Source organism: Rhinolophus ferrumequinum, chromosome 21 (assembly GCF_004115265.2).
Source record: "Rhinolophus ferrumequinum isolate MPI-CBG mRhiFer1 chromosome 21, mRhiFer1_v1.p, whole genome shotgun sequence".
Lineage (NCBI taxonomy): Eukaryota > Metazoa > Chordata > Mammalia > Chiroptera > Rhinolophidae > Rhinolophus > Rhinolophus ferrumequinum.
This window is the reverse complement of record NC_046304.1, coordinates 50,422,346-50,439,554: the sequence shown is the minus strand read 5'-3', so window position 1 is coordinate 50,439,554 and position 17,209 is coordinate 50,422,346. Positions and strand designations below refer to the sequence as shown.

Below are 17,209 nucleotides of genomic sequence, written 5' to 3'. Positions count from 1 at the left end.
GGAGTGGGGGTGGGGGCTCTGGGCTCGTAACGCAGGCACTAAGCTGCCCGTCCTACAGACAGTCCCATCCTCTGTGGCTACCACCACCCCCGCCCTGGTCCCCCAATCCAATCCCTGCCATATCTGAGGTCTTAGGAAGCTGTTTAGTGCTCGTCTGCCCAGGACTCCCTAAAAAGGGATGAGGAGGGCAGAGCATTGCCCCAAGCTCCTGGAAGGTCTGGCCTGATGCAGGCCAAGCACGGGAGGCTCACTGGTGGTGGTGTCCTTGATGAAGAGGCTGATCATGTGGCTGAGCGGGGGGCGCCGCTTGGTGACACAGGAGAGCCTCCCCAGGGAGCTCTCCTTCATGGTCTCGGCACTGGGCAGACGGTAGAGCGCCAGGTGGTTCTCCTGCTTGAAGAGCTCCTTGGCCCCCGGAGTGAAGCCTGCGGGAGGAGGGCAGCACTCAGAGCCTCCGCCACGAAGCCCACACCACTGCACCGCCCTCCCTGGCGTGGAGAGAAATCTAGGCCGGCTAGGCTGGCTCCTTCCACTTTTCCATCCCACAACCGGTTATTTTCCCAGATTAGGAAGCACTGTCAAACGGCAGGCAGTGCCTGGTTAAGAGGGACAATCAGAGGCTAAGTCGTGGGACACAATCGTGGGGGACACAATGAACAAAGGCCACGCCGCCTCTTCTCAGGGCCCAGCCACCAGCCCTGCCAGCAGCACGTACCGATGAGGCGGGCGAGCTCGCAGAGGCCCCAGGGCACGTGGACGGGCAGCACGGCGCTGTGGCTCTCCTGCAGGGCGATGTTGCACAGGTGGTCCGAGAACCGGCACAGCCGCTCGGTGACGCTGGCATTGCACAGGTTCAGCAGCACGTTGAGGCCCAGGGGCTTGAGGGACGTGAGGTGCAGCTGCCAGTTGGAGTCATCAAACTGGATGCAGGAGGGGTTCTGCTGGTCCTGCGACAGGCTCAGCATCTCCAAGTGGTAGTCACACACAAAGTCCTCGGGTTCGCAGAGCTCCCCATCCAGCCCCGGCTGCGTCTGGAGGGAACGCAGAAGGGGAGGGGGGCCTCAGACTGGGGGGGTGGGGGTGGGCGTGGCCCTGAGAGAAGCCACCCCCTTCCCAGGAAGGCGTGCTCACGTGCTCACGCTCTCCTGTCCCCCCAGAAATCCTCTCCCTGTCCCTCCTGAGTTCCTGGCTGCCGCTAGTATCGGTGCCCAGACACTGGCAACTCCTACGAAGAGGATGAGTAGACCAAGGAGGAAACAGTGAAGGATCTTTTTCTGCGGGGAAACTATTTTAGAGGAAACCACTGGCTGTCTGTCTTTAGAAGGCTGTGACTAGGAGGAAGGGGCCTGACCCCCACAACAACCTTCAGCGAGATCCAGAAAGGGGGCTGGGACCCACCTCACGGAGGAGCCCTGGGTGAGGCCTCAGGAGCTGCCCTGCCTGGCCAAGCCTGGAGGCCTGAGGACCTGTGCTTGCGGCTCCATCCATCCAGGCTGGGCTGCACCCCTCGGGCCCCTTCAGCAGAGGAGGCCAGGATGCCCCGGCCTGGCGGTGGCTCTCCGCCTCCTCCTCTCACCTTGCTGGGCTCTTGTTCTCCGCCCTCTGTGTCCCTGCTGAAGCTCACGTTGGAGCCGGACGGGTGTTTGCTGCGGCCGTGCGCTCTGTGGTGACAGTAGGGCTCAGGGGGCTTGGGACCATCGCCAGACCAGTCTGCACGCTCCTGCTCATTGGAAAGGTGCAGGGTGGTGTTCAGGGAGCCGGCCAGGAGGGCGTCTCGTTCATGGGGCTGAGGAGAGCAGGGAGTACAGGCCTCGGACCAGGGTCCCGACGGCTGCCGTGGACGAGGGAGGCAGGGCCGTGATGTCCCCTCACTGCCTTGTCTGGGGGCTCCGCCTGAACTGCTCAGAATCAGTCCTAATGCCGCCTGAGCCCTCGTTCTCCTTCCTAGCCTCGCCCTCCCCGAGGCTACCAGCCGGGCCCAGAGCTGGGCCCCAGGGAGCCGGCGTACCTCCTCCTCTACCTCCGGGTGGCAGAAGGAGCGGGTGGACAGGTCATCCGTTAGGTCCTCGTGGCTGCTGTGCGGGGGCTCCACCTTCCCGCTGAAGAACAGCACGGTCTCTGGGCTGGGGTTTGGCCATGACAGGATCCCCTGTTTGTCCACACAGCACAGGACCTGCAGGGAGAGATGGGGATTGGGAAAGGGGGTTGGCATTCCCCAACCTGCCAGGGTCCACTAAAGTGGCCGATAGGCACCCAGACACAGCCAAGCAGGAGGCCTGCTGAGGCAGGGTCCTCCCGGAGGGCCCGCCCTCACCGTGACAGAGCCCAAGCTGTGCAGCAGGCTGGAGCTGTGGCTCAGAGTTGGCGATGTCCCCTGGATCACCCGCACAAAGTGGCCCCAAATGCAGCGTAGCATTTCCTGGTGGGAGAAAGTCCATGAGGCCATTTGGGACTCAGCCATATTTCCCTGGAGACAGCCTCTGGGGCCAACAGAGGAGACAGTCCAGGGAGCACTAAGCAGTTGGGGCGGGGAAGCATTTGTTCAGCAGGGCAGTGACACACCGTCCACGGGAGACAGGGCTGGCAGCTCCACGAGCCCGCTGGAGGCTGGAAGGTCACACAATAGGGGAGTCCCCGGGTTCCAGAAGGGGCCTGGGGCAGAACCCTTCCTGGGCGAGTGTACCTGGGTAGAGACGGCTTCTGTATAGCTGCTGAGAGTGTCCTCCGAGAACTTGGCCAGCTGCATGGGGAAGAGGGCGTGAGCCTCAGGGAGGAAGCTGCCCCCCCACCCGCCCCAGCCCTGGCACAGGACTCCAAGCTGGCAGGTGCAGGCCCCACACCAGCTCCCAGTGCCTTTGGTAAAGGACACCAGCAGTCCCCAAATCCCCTGTCTGCTGAGAGCCAGGATGGACGCTCTTGTACCCCCAGGGCGTGGCCTGGAGGCTCCCCTAGAAGGACAGGACAAAGCGCTGGAGAACTGCCCAGGGCTGCCCAGGCGCTGGGTCCACGTGGGACTGGGCTCCCGCTCCTGTCCCCTGGGGCACAGCAGACTACCTCTTTGTTCCTGGTTTTTGTTCTTTTTGCACTGTCCCCAGATGCCTTGCAAAAACCTACCAGGGAGCTAGGGGAGGCCTTGCTCATCTGCGCCAGGACTCGGGCTTCTCCACAGGCGGTTGCCAGAACCCAGAGGACAGGAAAGAGCAGGGGGAGGATGGGCAGGACGCCATTCACCTGGGAAAGAGGGAACCACACTGCCGAGGGAGGGAAGGAGGCAGGGAGGGAGGGGCGGGCTTTCCCCACCCTGGGGCCATTCCCTGAGTGGAAAGGGACAGCTGTCTGGGGGCAGGAAGGGAGGAAGGGCAGCAGGCGTTCTAAGCTGAAGCCTAAAGGACCCTTGGGCTGCTGAGAGGGAGGGAGAGTCAGGGAACATGAGGGAAGAGAGAAGCATGGGGAGGAAAGGACTGTCATTACCTGTAGCTGGAGCAGGGTGTACTGCCAAGACGTGACCCCGGGGGCATTCAGCATGAAACGCAGGGCATTGGTGATGAGGAAGCTGGCCTGTTGGGAGCAGGAGAGGTGCACCCTTGATGCCCTCCCACAGAGAAGGACCCAGGCTCTAAGACTCCCCTTTCTCTGCCCACTCACACTCCCCACCCTGGCTGGCTCACTCTGCGGCCCCATCTCCGCTCACACGCTCACGGGCGTCTGGCCCCGAGGCTCCCCCATTTCCTGCCCCTCTCCCCTGCCCCTCGCCTCACGCACCAGGACCACGGGCATGGCGTAGAGCAGCATCACGGACTGCACCGTGAATCTCTCGTTGTCCAGAGCAGTGACTGGGCGGGACAGGGCCATGTCCAGGCACCATCTGCAGGAAGAGGTGACCCTATATTCAGCGAGTCTTGCTCAGGGAAAAGGCCGGAAACCCGCACCTTCACTGGACAGCACTGAGTCCAGAGTTCCCTCCAATTCCTCAGTGCCGGCCAAGTGGCCCCCGGGAGAGTGGTCTGAGGCCTCCACAGCCGTCCCCTCAGAGTTCAGGCTGGGAGGGGAGCAACGCCCCAGTCTCAGAATGCTCACAGGACGCTAACGAGGAGAACCTACAGCGGTGCTCGCCCTAAAGGGCCCCAGGAAGAAGAGGCTCCTGCCGTGTCACCCATGCCGCTGCTCACAGGAGTCACTGGGGAAGAGAAGACGAGGGCAGGAGAAAGACAGGGCAGCACCCCTACCGGACGTTGTCAATCACAGGAGTCTCAAGGACACGGAAGAGCCGGTGCTGCTGAGGGTTCTGGGGCCCTTTCTTCACTTCTCCTCGGGGGGACGGGGGTGGAGAGAAAGGGGGAAACAGGTCTCCTGGCTCCAAAACGATGTGCTCATCATCCTGCCAGAGACAAAGGGGAGAAGGGGGAGGACAATGAAAGGCTTCTATGGGAAGCCATTCTTCCTTGGCAGCTCCAGCTAAGTGGAGACATCTCATGGGCTTAGGGACCATCAGTTAGCAGAGTCAGTTGGGGCGGGGCCCGTGGGACCGGACGCCTAGCAGCTTGAGGATCAGAGAAGAAAGAACAGGACAAGGAGAAGAAAGATGTCCCAGCCCTTCTCCGTTCCGCTACAGCCCCTGTCGAGAAGCCTAGGAGGCGCCCAGGAAGCTTTAGGATTAAGCCCTGGGCCCCTCTCACCGTTGCTTATGGATGTGCCCACAGCATTTCCCGCGAAGGAGAAAAGCCTCGAGCTACCTTGATCCCCCTCAGGGAGGCGAACGATTCCTGGCCGGGCCTCAGAGCTATGATGTCCCCTTCTACCAACAGGCTCACTGGCAGGTTGACCAGATGTCCATCTCTGTAGGCCCAATGCAGGGACCAGGATGGCGCAAAGGGCATGTGGAGGTCAGGATAGATGGCATTGGGCCACTTGATCTCCTTGCCATCCCTGAGGGCATCTGACGAGAATGGAAAGGGGGAGACCACTCACTCAGGCCTCTGCACAACAGCTGGACCCAGCACACAGCGTGGAGCTTTGCCTGCTCATCTTCCTTCCCCAGAAGGCCTATGTCAACCCACAGCGTTCATTTCAACACTTCTCCTCTTTCAAGGTCACCTTCCCGTGAAGCCTGTCCTAAGCACTCAGCCCAGGCTCTTCCACCTCCTCTAAAGCTCTTATTCTTCGTACGCCTGTTCCTTTCAAATACATTTCACAAACACTACTGAGGGCTTGGAGGGGAACGCTGAGCCCACGAGTGGTACAAAGGTAAAAGGTGAGGATGACACAGGCCCTGCCCGTGGAGCCTACAAGGGGAGATAAGACTCGTGGGCAGGTAACTCCAAACAAGGCAAACACATGTGCTAAGAGTGTAGGAAAGCAGACCCCAGAGCTGCAGGAGCACTGAAGAGCTGGGGTGATCAAGGATGGCTTCATGGAAGAGGGGGCATTGAAGACAGGCCTGAAAGAGTGGGCGAGATTTTGTCAGCTGGAGACGAGCCAGGGAGAAGTATGCCAGGCAGAGGGACAGCCGGACAGAGACACACAGGCAGGGAAGTCTGCAGTGGGTTTAGGAGTGGGGAGTCGTTACAACGTGAGGATGGAGAGCAAGAGAAGAGGATGGAGCGGAAGGTCAGAGCCTGCACCAGAGGAAGCCCCATGGCATGGCTTTGATAACCGAGAGGGAGCCACCGATGTTTCCTGAGCGAGGGACTAAGCTCCCAGAGAGCAGCGCCCGCCTTTCTGGTTACCGTGGAACTCCCAGTGCCTGGCACATGGTTGCAATTAATTAATCACGTCAGATTCTCACTTAGCACTTAAACCTCCCCCACCAGTAGTGTTAGAGAACAGTCTCTTGAGAGAGGTGCTGCCATGTGCCCCCTGAAAGCAGGAGCCGCCGTCCCCCAAAAGAGCCTAATGTAGTCCTCAATGCATAGCCTGGGCTTCAGAAGCACGAGCTGAGTGGCTGGATGAGCAGAAACCTCCCTGCACAATGCCCTTCTCCTTCAGGAACTGGGCGGCTCTACCTTGGGCTCCCAGCTCCCTGCCCCAACCCCAATTCTTACAGGTATCTCAGACATCCCTGGTCTGCCTTCCCACCTCCCCTGGCCCAGGACCACCGGACAAGGCAGACTTGGGAGAGGACATCTCGACTGTCCTCCTGCCAAGACAGAGGGTCTTCTCTGTTCGTCTCCCTATTAACGGAGCAAGGCTGCAAGCCTCCTGGGCCGCTTTCAGCCTTCCTGCCTGCCCAGGCCACTGCCTGGGTTCCCACAGTTGCTCAAAAGAGGGCAGGGCATCTTGCTAATGTTCTTGATGCCAAGAGCCCCTGGAAGGCTGAGCAGAGGCAACGCCTTTGTCCTGGGCCCCCACGGGACCTCAGGAGGAGCTCTGCAGGCTCCGCCCCCCCACGGGGCACGTGGGAATGAGACCCTTGGCCTCACCTTGGATTTGCTCAATGATCCCTCGGAGCCTCCTCTCCACCTCCTGACGTTTCAGCCGATCTTGCCGCCCGATGAGCATGAGATTGAGAAGCAGCAGGAGGAACAGCGCCGAGGCATTCACCAGTTCCACCCCGTGGCTGGCGGGAAGGGGTCAGGGCTGCTAGCACCAACCTAACCAAGCCAGGGCCCTGCACTCCACCCCGCCCCCACCCCACCCAGTCCCTTCTGAAAAGAGTGTCTCCTTCTGGTTCTGCCCCCAGCCAGCCAAGGGACGGAGGATCCCTAAACAAACCAGGTGCCGGCAGTGGGGGCAGCTCGGGCAGCAGCCATCGCCCCTGGGGTGACCTAGGTGGGACTGCAGACTCGCTGAGGCAGGAGAGGGCAGGCCCCAAGGGTGCAGTGGGAGAGGCTGGGCCGGAGCGGATACCTGCCGGCCGGCTGGCCCCCGTAGCCGCCCAGCAGCAGCAGCACGGCCAGCAGCATGAGCGAGGCGCCCGGCCAGTGGAAACAGGAGCAGCGGTTACCGTGGTGCAGGAAGCTGCTCCTCCACAGCTCCTGCGGGGACAGAGGAGGGACCAGGAGGTAGGAAGGAGCCAAGGTTCTGTCCCATCCCGCTAGAATCTGGCTGCCTTCCCCCCAACCACCCCACCCAGCCCCTGAGGCTGCCTTTGTCTTCTCGCTTTGGTCTCGGCTGGGGTCCAGCCCGCTGGGCTCCTACACCAAGAGGGGCCAGGACTTCACTCTAAAAGGAACCCCGAGCTCTTTCTGATTTTCAGTGATGTCTCGGTGGGGTCCTGGCACCCAAGGCCCTGAGAGTGGGCCCCACGCTTCTCTGCCATCCCCACGAGGCCCTGGCCTACCTTCCACGTGAGACGCTTCTTCTGCTCCTTCAGGTGTTCTTCTAGCACCGCCTCCAGCTGCTGCTTCAGGGTGCTGAGGGCCTTCTGGGTGGACAGGCCCAGGGCCAAGGTGGGCTCGCCCTGTAGGGAAGCAAGAAGCGTTCAGCATCTCCCCAGAGGTCCCAGGTCCTGCCAAGACGGGCCCCCTCCTCTCCCATCCCCAGGCCCTTCCCCCCGACTAGGAATCCTCGCCTCCTCTGTCTCCACTAAGCCCCTGTCCCTCCGGGTGTACGCACGTTCAAATCTCTACCAAACTGAAAGATGTTTAAGTACATAGTCCCCACTCTTCAAAGCCAAGTTTAAAACAAAAACAGAAGCTAAACTCCATGCTCAGTGTTTTCTAACTCACCGTTCACTCAACTCTACCCACTGCCATCTTTTAGGTTCCGTCACATAGGAACGGGAAGAAGAGAACTAACACAGGGACGCTAGCATTGCATGTTTCTAGAAGAAAAGTTAAGGAAAAAACCTCCACCATCTTCTGTTACCACCATTTCCTAAAAAGGAGGGGATTGCAAAACTACAACACAACATCAGGAAGGAAACAATCTCAGAAAAAAGACAGCTGTTCCCAGGAAAGGACCGTGCACCGACTACGTCCTATTCCCATCTCACTGAGGATGGCGGCGGGGTGATTTCTGGGTGACACTGGGGGCCACCCACGTTGTTCTTTGAGACCCCCCCCGTCTGGCCTGGCCTGCTCCTGTTTCCTCCTGCTCCTCCTCTGTTCTTTGCCCTCCATCTACCCCAAAGCCCACTCTATCACATCTTCCTGACATTACAAACGTTTCCAGGGCGACCTCGGCCACAGTCACAGAAGCACCCACCACTAACAAGCTTACACCTCCCAGATTTCACCTCTAGCCTACCCACTGCCCCAAATTCTGACTTGTTGACTGAACTGCCTCACAGCTGTTTCACAGGCACCTGAGTCCATATGTCCAAAACCCTGAAATTGCCACCTGGCCCTCCCTGCCAGAGTCTGCACGCCTCCTGCAGTGACCAGCTCCCCTGGGTGCCCAGGCCAGAGCTGGAATCCCCAGACTCTGGCCTTCCCCTCACCCCAACCCTGCCCTCCCCTCTCTGCCCCCCAATCTCTCCCTCCATTTTCTACCTGTCCAAACCAAATGCAAAACCCAGGCCAGAGCAAGCACTTGTCTGATCACCTGACCCCCTTTACCTTTAAAATCGAGTCCAGAGTCCTGAGTGTGTTCTGTGAGCTGCCGGCTTCTCCAGCCTCCTTTCCTGCCCTTCCTGCCATACTCCTCTGGCTCATGTGCAAATACCCTTACGTATTTTCCCAGTCAAGAACAATACTCACCGCCCCAGACCACTCTTACTTCACTTTCAAGACTCAGCTCAAACGTCACCAGCTCTAGGAAATTCTTCCAAAATCCAGGGCAGCACTTACAGGGGGAGGTTTGTATTCCAATAGCTCCCTGGCTCAGTCTGCTCATACAGAGCTGTCGTTATAGATGTACTTGTCTGCTCTTCCACTAGACTGCCAACTCCTTGAAAACAGGTACTGAGTTCTTCCATCTCCATACCCCTCCCACCAACTGCTGAGTGCCCGGTGCACAGCCGCAGCTCAGTGAATACCAGCTGAATGAAGGAAGGAAGGAAGGAAGGAACAGACGTACACACATGTAGCTTCACTGATCCCAATGATACCTTAATCAGGGGTTGTCATCCCAGGATCTGTAGCGGAAATACCTAGAGCTTTTAAAAACGTGGACGTCCAGGTCCCAGCCCAGACCTACTGAATCAAACCTCGCGGGGTGAGGCCTGTCCCAGGTAGAATCTGAAGCACAGATCCCAGCTCGGGGGTCCCAGGTAAAAGAAAGCCCCCAGGAGAGGCAGTGCCTGGAGGAGGAGTGAGGCTTTCCCAGGGCCTCCCGAAGAATACCAACGTTCCTGAGACTGAGGAGCAGACCCCTAGACCTGAGGCACCAGGAAAGGGACTTGGGGTCATCTCCTGAGTCCTGACCAATGTCACCGGGCCGCTGACCCCCTGGCTGCTCCACTTACGGCCCACCCCCTTGAACTCCTCTCACCCCATCTGCCTTCCCCAGGGTCTGCCCTGGCTTTTCCCAGGAACGTTCTGGCTTCCTCCTTGCTGCCCTCTCACAAGACACACATCTCCAAGACCAGAAGAGGATGCCGGACTGGGGGAGAGAAGCCCGCAGCTGCTGTCTGACCTGTTCAGGTAAGACCCACGTGAGTGGAGCCCGCGCGCCTAGCACCAGCGTCCTCGGCCTGAGGGATGAGGGCAGGTTCCAGAGTGCGCCCGCCCGCCTGGCCCAAAGACTTCCCAGCTCCCTCGCCTCACCTCACCTAATCCCCACTCTCCACGGTGGCTTTGGGGGATTATGAAGATAAGAGCTGCTTCTTCCCACAGGGGATAACTGCTTATTTCAGCTCAGGAAGAAAGGATCCCCTGGGCAAGGGGCCTGCACCCTGGCATCGGTAAATGCTGTACTCCTAAGTACCCTACTCCCTTTGGCAGGGATCCTGGGGCCGCCCTGAAAGGCTGTGGTCCAGGACAAAGGAGTGTCCGGGAAGGCTAAGGTCTGTACCCTGCCTCCTTGACTCCTGACATGCAGGGTAAGGAAATCTCCAGAACGGCTGGAAGGGCAAGAGAGAAGGCAAAGGGGACAGACCGTAGCCGGCCGGCCCAGAGTGGGGATGCCCGTTCCTCCCAGCCCAGGGAGGAAGGAAATTTGGAAGGCACAGCCACTGCGTCTGGGGCCAGGGTGAGAGAGCAGGGCCTCCTGTGCCTGCCCTCCCCCGCTTTCTCCCTGAGGCTCAGCTTTCCAAGCTCCCTGCTCAGCGTGGATGTGAGAGTTCCTAGCATGTAGCCTAGGCCAAGCCTCCAGAAATGATCAAGTAGGAAAAGCTCCTGGAGGCAGGGAAGGTCTGGCCTGTAGAGGTGAAAAGGCTGCATACTCAAAAGACAGGGACTGGGAGGGAGAAAGGAAGGGCCGGACAAACCCCCAGGGGCTGCAGGTCCCCTGGGAAGCTGCTCCATCTGGAATGAGGACCAGGCTCTGGAAGGCAGGGACAGATGAAGAGGAGCCGAGAGCAAGTCAGGGCAGTGTCCTTCCCCTTGCCAGGCCTTTGGAACTTGGGCACTCAGCAATTCCCCTCTGCTTGCCCTGGGGCTATCCTGACATCTGCTGCTTTATTCCAGGCGCCCCCAAACCCAGGCCCTCCTCCTCCCCTGCCCAGCCATCCCTTCGCTCTTTCTCTCTGCCCCCAGGTTCCTAGGTCCCGCAGGCTGCTGCTCAGGTGCGGGAGGTGTGGGCCAGTGGAGGCAGGCGGGTGCCTGCAGAGCGGACGGCGTGCGTCTGCCCCCGCATGTTGTGTCTGGCCAGGGGCACCAACTCCAGACTGGCGATTAAAGACAGCAAGCAGAGGAAAACTAAGTCATTCCGTAATTACATGCCTTCTCAAGAAAATGCCTGCCCGCACAGGCTGGCCCTGGGGTGAGGACACAGCCTGCTGGGCCAGCCTACTTGCCATGCCCCAACCACCCTTATCCAATTGCCATGGCCGCTCACCGACCCGAATGACAATACCTCAGCCAACCTCCGGCAGGAGGGTCCCAGTTCCAGGTAAAGTCACTGTTTCTCTCTTTGTGCCATGGCTTTCCCCCCCTTATGTGTGAGAGCCACGGCCGAGGAACTTGGTGGAAGACCTTCACCCTTTCCGAGGGAAATTCAGATAGGGCTGGTGGGCAAGTGGACTCTGCCAGCCTTTCTCCAAGCATGAGTTAGGCTGGGCACCCCAGTGTGCCTGGGTACCAACGGGGAGACTGTGTAAGGATGGGTATGGTTTGTTTGAGAAATAAAGCCCCGAGTCGTACACGTGCAATCTGAGGTCGGCTTTTCTTGCCTACCAGGGCCAAGAAGGATGAAGAAAACCTGCCCCGGCCTTAAGTATGCAAAGGCACGTCCTGCTTCCCAGATGCTCAGAAACCCCCAATCCTAACCCCGCACCGCCCAATCAGGCACCTCCAGAGAGGGTGAGGAGCGATGGCTAAGCGGAGCCTCCACGCCAGAGGGGAGGCGAGGCCTTGTTTCTCCACTGACAAAGATGCTTTGCAGGTAGAACCAACCCCATCCCACTGGTTTCACTGCTCAGGCTCAACTGGATCCTAGAGGAGTAACTTGAGGGTCTGGGAAGCCCAGGCTCAGAGAAGCTGGCAGCAACCCCCATCATGCTCTGGACTTCTTCTCCCTGTTCCATCATCCAAAGGGGACACTGCAGGGCAGGGGGGTTCTGTGGCGAGCAGCACGGTGGGAAGAGAACTCTGTCAAACTAGGACCTGCTACTAAACAGGACCAGCTCTGCAGAGCCTGGAGCTAAGCATCTGGGTCAGTCCAACGAGCCTTTCAAGAGCCAACACACCTGCATTCTCCTGTGCCACATTCGTCAGGTCTCAGGTGGCTGAGAGCCAGAAGCCCCCACCCCCTGTCCCTGTGGGACTCCTCAAGGTTCTGTCAGCACAGCAGCTGTTTTCCTTACTACTCCACCTGTTTTGGGAGCAAACAGAATCAAGGTCCCCTGGGCTCAGGGAGACAAATTAGTGAATTTCGACCTTGATCCTTGACAACAGCAGAAACCACTAAGAGAACTGGCTGGCCCCTTTGCCAGGTCCCCACCATCACAGCCTTCTTGACTAGTGCAGGTGGGGAGGGCACCAAAGCTGGACTCCACGTAATGCCTGGATCACCGAAGCAGAGACTCGGCCACTGTCCGCCAGGGTCTTTTGTAGCAGTCATGACAAATCTCTTCTGAGTTTGGCCAGACACAAATCGACTCTGTCTGCAGCCAGGCCCGTCAAAGCCTCAAGCTTCCTCCCCTTGCTCACTCTCCAGGCTCAAGCTGACCACGAACCTCTCACCCATCTTCTTCCCCCTGCAGCCACCAAGACCTAGGAAGAAATCAACCCAGGCCCAGTCGCTCCTATCTCAATGACCCACATGGTCCAGGGAAAAAAGTCCCTTTATTGGCCCCAAGGAGGGCTGGCATCCAAGCCCAAAGCTCCCATCGCTTGTGCGTGGAGACCCGGGTCCCAGCATCTGGAGACAGATGCCCCCCTGGGAAACTCAGCTCCAGTCCTGCCCTGGGTGACAGGGAGCCCGGCTGGCAGCTCCCTGAACACACTGGCTTCCTGGCTCCCATTCCCAGCCTCCCTCCACTGTCCTAGCTCCCTCGTACTCCGCGCAGCCTCCAGTTCAGCATCCATCAAGACTTGTGGCAACCGCGACCCCCGAGCCCCCTGCACGAAGCAGGGAACGAGACACTGGCACAGAACTGTGCACCCACGTTGGCATACTCACTTTGTTGTGCTTGCCCTGAGGGGGCATCCATCGCTCTGCCTGCTTAAAGAGCATGAGCCACAAGGCGTCGGCTACAGAACTTCCAACACGGCCCTCAGAGAGAGGCAGAGAGAAAAAACCGGGAGAAAGAGTACGAGAAGAGAAGGAAGAAAGGAGAGAGCTAGAGAGCCTGTGAGCAAGGAGCCACACGCAGCCCAGTGGAGCTTCAATCTGCTGATTAATTCAGCCTATTTCCAGTCACGCTGCAGACTGAGGGAGGGAAGAGGAGGAGGCAGCCTGCAACGGCAGCAGGAGGGAGGAGGGAGCGCGAGGGAGGAGGGGGGGTTGAGAGGAGAAAGTTTGGGGATGCTCTGCCAGATGTCCAGGAGCTTGGCCCATTCATCAGAGGAGCCACTGCAGGGTGAGCAGAGGAGGATGTGCAGCCAAGAGGGTGGACAGTGGAGGAGAAGCTACGCAGACACGGCTGCTGTCAGTCAGAGAGTACCTGGTCTCCCTCCCCAGACTGCCTTCCCTTGGCTGAAATCCCTGGGCAAGTTAGGGGCCCCAGTGTGGTGAGCCTGCCATCACGAGAGCTCCCCCAAATCACCGAGGCTCCCTGCGTGGAGCCAAGCCAACAACAAGCAGCTCCTTCCCCAGTCAGAGCTGCAGGAAGGAGGGGAGAGGGGACTTGCGAGTTATTAATAGCAGCACATCCTGCATGGAGCGGGAAGAAGGGACTCTGAGAAGACCGGAGCACCGACTTCTAGGGGGGCAGCACAGGGGGCCAGGAAGAGAGCGGAAGCATCCAGGAAAGAACCCAGCAGAAGAGGGAAGAGCAGCTGAAAGGAAGCACCTCCGCTGAGGATTCCAATATGTAGAACCCAACAGCTTCCCACCACAGGTGGTGCGGGGACCCCAACAGCCGATATTCAATGCCCAAGAAGAGATCCCCCAGCAGCTGGTGACCCCTCTGCATTGTGATGCACCTGCTGGATGGCTGCTGGGACCAGGACATCTCCCAGGCAGAAGCAGGAGGCCAGCGACCTGGGGCTCCCACCTCGCCATCTCCTGAACATCAGCACAGCCTGAGCAGCTCTCTAGGACCCCGAGTTTGACATACAGGAAGCTCTCAGCACTTCCCCTGGGTGAAGGAGGGCAAAAGGCCCTGGGACTGAATGGGAAACTTCTCTGCCTACGTCCAGGCCACCCTTAGGATGGGGCCGCAAAACCCCAAGGGAGAGGAAACAGCCTAATGACCCAATACCAGAGAGCTGCGGCTGGAGCCCCAGCACGTTTCTCCAGGGCCCACGTTTCCTAGACGACATCATCTCTAACTGCAGGGAAGGGAAGAGAGCCTCTCCCCTCCCCCTTCTCTCGCACAGCTCCCTGTGGGGCCCCCGCCAAAACCCTGGGCTGAGTGCGAGAGAAAAGGAGGGGCCCAGGCAGTCCAGAGGTTAAGGGCAGGAAGGCTCCCTGAGGCGAAGGCCAGGGGGAGGCGGGGTCAGCTTTGGAGCAGCCACCGCAAGGACGGCTGCTGCCTGTGCAGTAGGGCTGCAGCCTTAGCAAAATGCAGGGGGAAAGACTCCTGTCACCCTGTCCCCTGCGCCCAGGTCACGCTTTCCCTGTAGCTTTCTACCAAGGCACTAATCGGTGGGAACCACAACCAAGCAAACACGCTCCCTCCTGTGCAAGAGGCCCTAGAAAGAACAGCTCACAAGATCTGACCCAGGGGTTCCGCAGGGCCCCCAACGCAGCCTGCCCCCTTCCGACACTGCCCATTTCAGCCAAGTGAAAGGGCAACTCTGCACCTAAGAAGCAGAAATCCAAATGGTCGCTGCTCCAGTGGGTCCACCACGGGCTGGAGGACAAGACAGACGGGGAGAGCAGGAGCAGGTCACAAAGAGAATGGGAACAGGGTGCAGAAAATCAACCAGCAACAGCCAAACCAATCCTGGGCTACAGCCTGGGGATGACAGTCCCCCTTCCCACAACCCCCATCCCACTCTCTCTCTCTCCCACTCCTCCAAGAAGGCTTTGACTGTCAGAGGCCACAGGGATTATTATCCTTACAACCTCATTTATACAACTCGCAAGGGAGAAACCCCATGAGGTTCTATCACTCAGCTGCTTGGACTATCAATTCCTCAACTAGACTGCAAGCCTCTCCAAGCCAGGGCCACCTCCCCAGTGCCTGGAGTTCTACCAACCCAAAGGAAGCGTCCCATAAATATGGCTGCTGCTGACGGTGACAATGTTTTCTAGTTCAGGAGTCAACTATCCAGAAAGAGATAAGGGGGATAAAGGAAAATCCTCCAGGAAAAATGGCCCGAGAGCTAACCAGCCTGGGCTCTCAAGTGTTCTTCCTTAGGTTTGAAAGAGAAGCCAGCTCCCTGGATCACAGAACTTTGCTTCCGCAGTTCACTAGGAACTAATGTTTCAGCAACAGGCTGGAATCAGAAGACAATACTGTCCTCTGTTTTGGGGACATTCAGCCTTACCCAGGCAGGCCACCACATCGCACACCATCATAGCCTCAGAGCCCTAGCGAAGAGTAAACAAACGAAATTACACACCCCTGGGCTACAAGCCTATAGCCTCTGGGTTTTTACAAGCCCTTGTAAGTTGTATAAATGGGTTTGTAAGTCTAGTAATCCCTGTGCCCCCCCGGAATTGAGCAGTGCACAGCCCTTGCAACTGTATGCAGCAGCAGCCTTGCACCCCACCAGGGAAGAGGTAAGTGTAGCTTTCCCTGTGTGCCAATCATTGCTAGCATGGCTAGAGCATCCCGAGGCATCTGTGAACAGGAGGCTGAACACACCTGCTTCAAGTTCAGGTCCACCAGCCTGTCCCACAGCTGGTCCAGAGGCACCTGGAGCTGAAGAAGTCAGCCGTCAGCCAGGTACCACCAGCAGCGCGGTGTGTGAGCACACAGCTCCCTCCCCCTCTCCACACTTCCCAACATCTCTTGGGCAGGAAGATCACTACCCATGAGTTCAAGTTAATAAATATTTAATAAGCCCTCGCTACATGGCAGGGTGTATGCTAAGAGCCAGGGAACAGCCTGGTTATTTCAATCGTGTAGCAAGTGCGATGGTGGAAGTACCACGCTGCAGAAAGGAGGGACCTCTGGAGAGGGGAGGGAGGATTTATCTGGAGAAGGTGATGCCTAAACTGGGTCTTGAAGAAAGAACAGTAGGAGTTTGCCAGGAAAAAACATGGGGGGTATTTCAGGGTAACAGCCTACATGTGGAGCGTGCGTCCAGACTCTGAAGCATTCAGAATTACTAGCAGTAAAGGTCACGGCAGAGGAGACTGGGGACTCTGGGCAAATGGGCAGGAGCAGGAGTATGGAGGGCTCTCTCCACCACCCCGAAAGTTTTCAGCAGGTGGCACGAAGCCACGTTTAAGCAGGGGTAACAAAAGGTCAGCTCTGCATTTTGGCCAGTGTTCTTCAACAGACAGTGGAGGAAGAAGAAGAGAGACAGGGACCTGCTAGAAGGTGTGGCAGCAGTCCAGGGAAGAGATGAAAGGACCTCCTCTAGGGCAGCCTTGTCACAAGAGAGGGATTCTCTGACGACAAATCTACCTCCATGCAAAGACGGCGTACCTGGAACCGGTGCACCTGAGGTCAGGCTGGGAGCAGGAGGCCTGCACCTCCTGGCCGCCGCTGAGCTGATTACGCAGCTGTGTTTGGAGTCTGACTGGGGAGCTCTTCCCTAACCACAGAGGGGGTGCCCAACAGTACTCAACATGGCTCAGCAGGTTGGGGCAGAGCCCCAGCGAAGAGCAAACAAACGAAATTACACACCCCTGGGCAAGAAGCAGAAGGCTGGCTCGGAGCCAACCCGAGCCAGAAACCCGTGCCCTTGCAGCTGTGTTAACGGGTCCACCTTCGTCCTGTATTTGGGGGTTCCTTGGGTCTCTGCTGTCCAGCTGAGCACAGCACCCTCTCAGAGGTGATCCCGTTCTTAAACCCCAAACTTCAGAGCTACATCCCCTCTCACTTTTGGTTTAAAGCCCCCAAAGAGGGACCTCCCAGGCAAGCATAAGGACAGAGATTCCAACAGACACACAGACAATACACCCCCAAGAAGCCGAATATTGCCTACCGCACGCTTCTCCTTCAGGTCCATGGGCCCAGAGTACTGCAGGCATGCCCAGATGAGTGCGGTCACCCCCGAAAGGAAGGCTCCTCCCCAACATGTGCAAACCCCAGTGACTGTCGCAGTCACAGCATCTGGGGGAAAAAAGAAAAAAGAAATTGCATGAGTCGAGGTTGCTGGAATGGGTAGCTATTGTGAAACACAACAGAGTCATGTAAATCTCAGAGTGGTCATGGAGAGAACTGGTGTCACCGACCACAACCACAGTGTGCCCTGGCCGGCTGGTCCGAGCAGCAGAGCTTCCCTGAGCAGTCAGCTGTGGCTGAATTCCTCTCTCTGAGCCCAGGAGGGAGAGGGCACTGGGGAAGACGCTGGGGTACAGCTTTCCCTCTTTGAACCCTAATATTCGGAGGCACATATGTTTTGTTCCACGTGTACTCTTTTCCTCGCTGACTCCCAGCAGG

General features: G+C 58.4%; 1 protein-coding gene across 4 annotated transcripts in view; it reads right to left on the bottom strand.

Annotated features, from left to right (window-relative positions):
* The window catches only part of TMEM94 (transmembrane protein 94), a 32,045-nt gene that overhangs the window by 6,573 nt on the left and 8,263 nt on the right, over window positions 1-17,209 (bottom strand). Inside the window, exons 2-16 of one of the 4 annotated variants that reach the window (XM_033089004.1) lie at window positions 16,752-16,879; window positions 7,280-7,399; window positions 6,847-6,974; window positions 6,420-6,556; window positions 4,734-4,936; window positions 4,227-4,378; window positions 3,763-3,865; window positions 3,472-3,558; window positions 3,115-3,231; window positions 2,684-2,740; window positions 2,315-2,419; window positions 2,009-2,173; window positions 1,577-1,786; window positions 716-1,031; window positions 252-425 (exon numbers count right to left, since the gene is read on the bottom strand). In XM_033089004.1, coding sequence (XP_032944895.1) covers window positions 252-425; window positions 716-1,031; window positions 1,577-1,786; window positions 2,009-2,173; window positions 2,315-2,419; window positions 2,684-2,740; window positions 3,115-3,231; window positions 3,472-3,558; window positions 3,763-3,865; window positions 4,227-4,378; window positions 4,734-4,936; window positions 6,420-6,556; window positions 6,847-6,974; window positions 7,280-7,399; window positions 16,752-16,775 — 2,098 coding nt within the window. In that variant the 5' untranslated portion in view covers window positions 16,776-16,879. Of the gene's footprint in view, window positions 1-251; window positions 426-715; window positions 1,032-1,576; window positions 1,787-2,008; window positions 2,174-2,314; window positions 2,420-2,683; window positions 2,741-3,114; window positions 3,232-3,471; window positions 3,559-3,762; window positions 3,866-4,226; window positions 4,379-4,733; window positions 4,937-6,419; window positions 6,557-6,846; window positions 6,975-7,279; window positions 7,400-12,663; window positions 12,879-16,751; window positions 16,880-17,209 lie in introns of those variants that run through there. The other 3 variants (XM_033089003.1, XM_033089002.1, XM_033089005.1) reach the window with 3 other exon arrangements.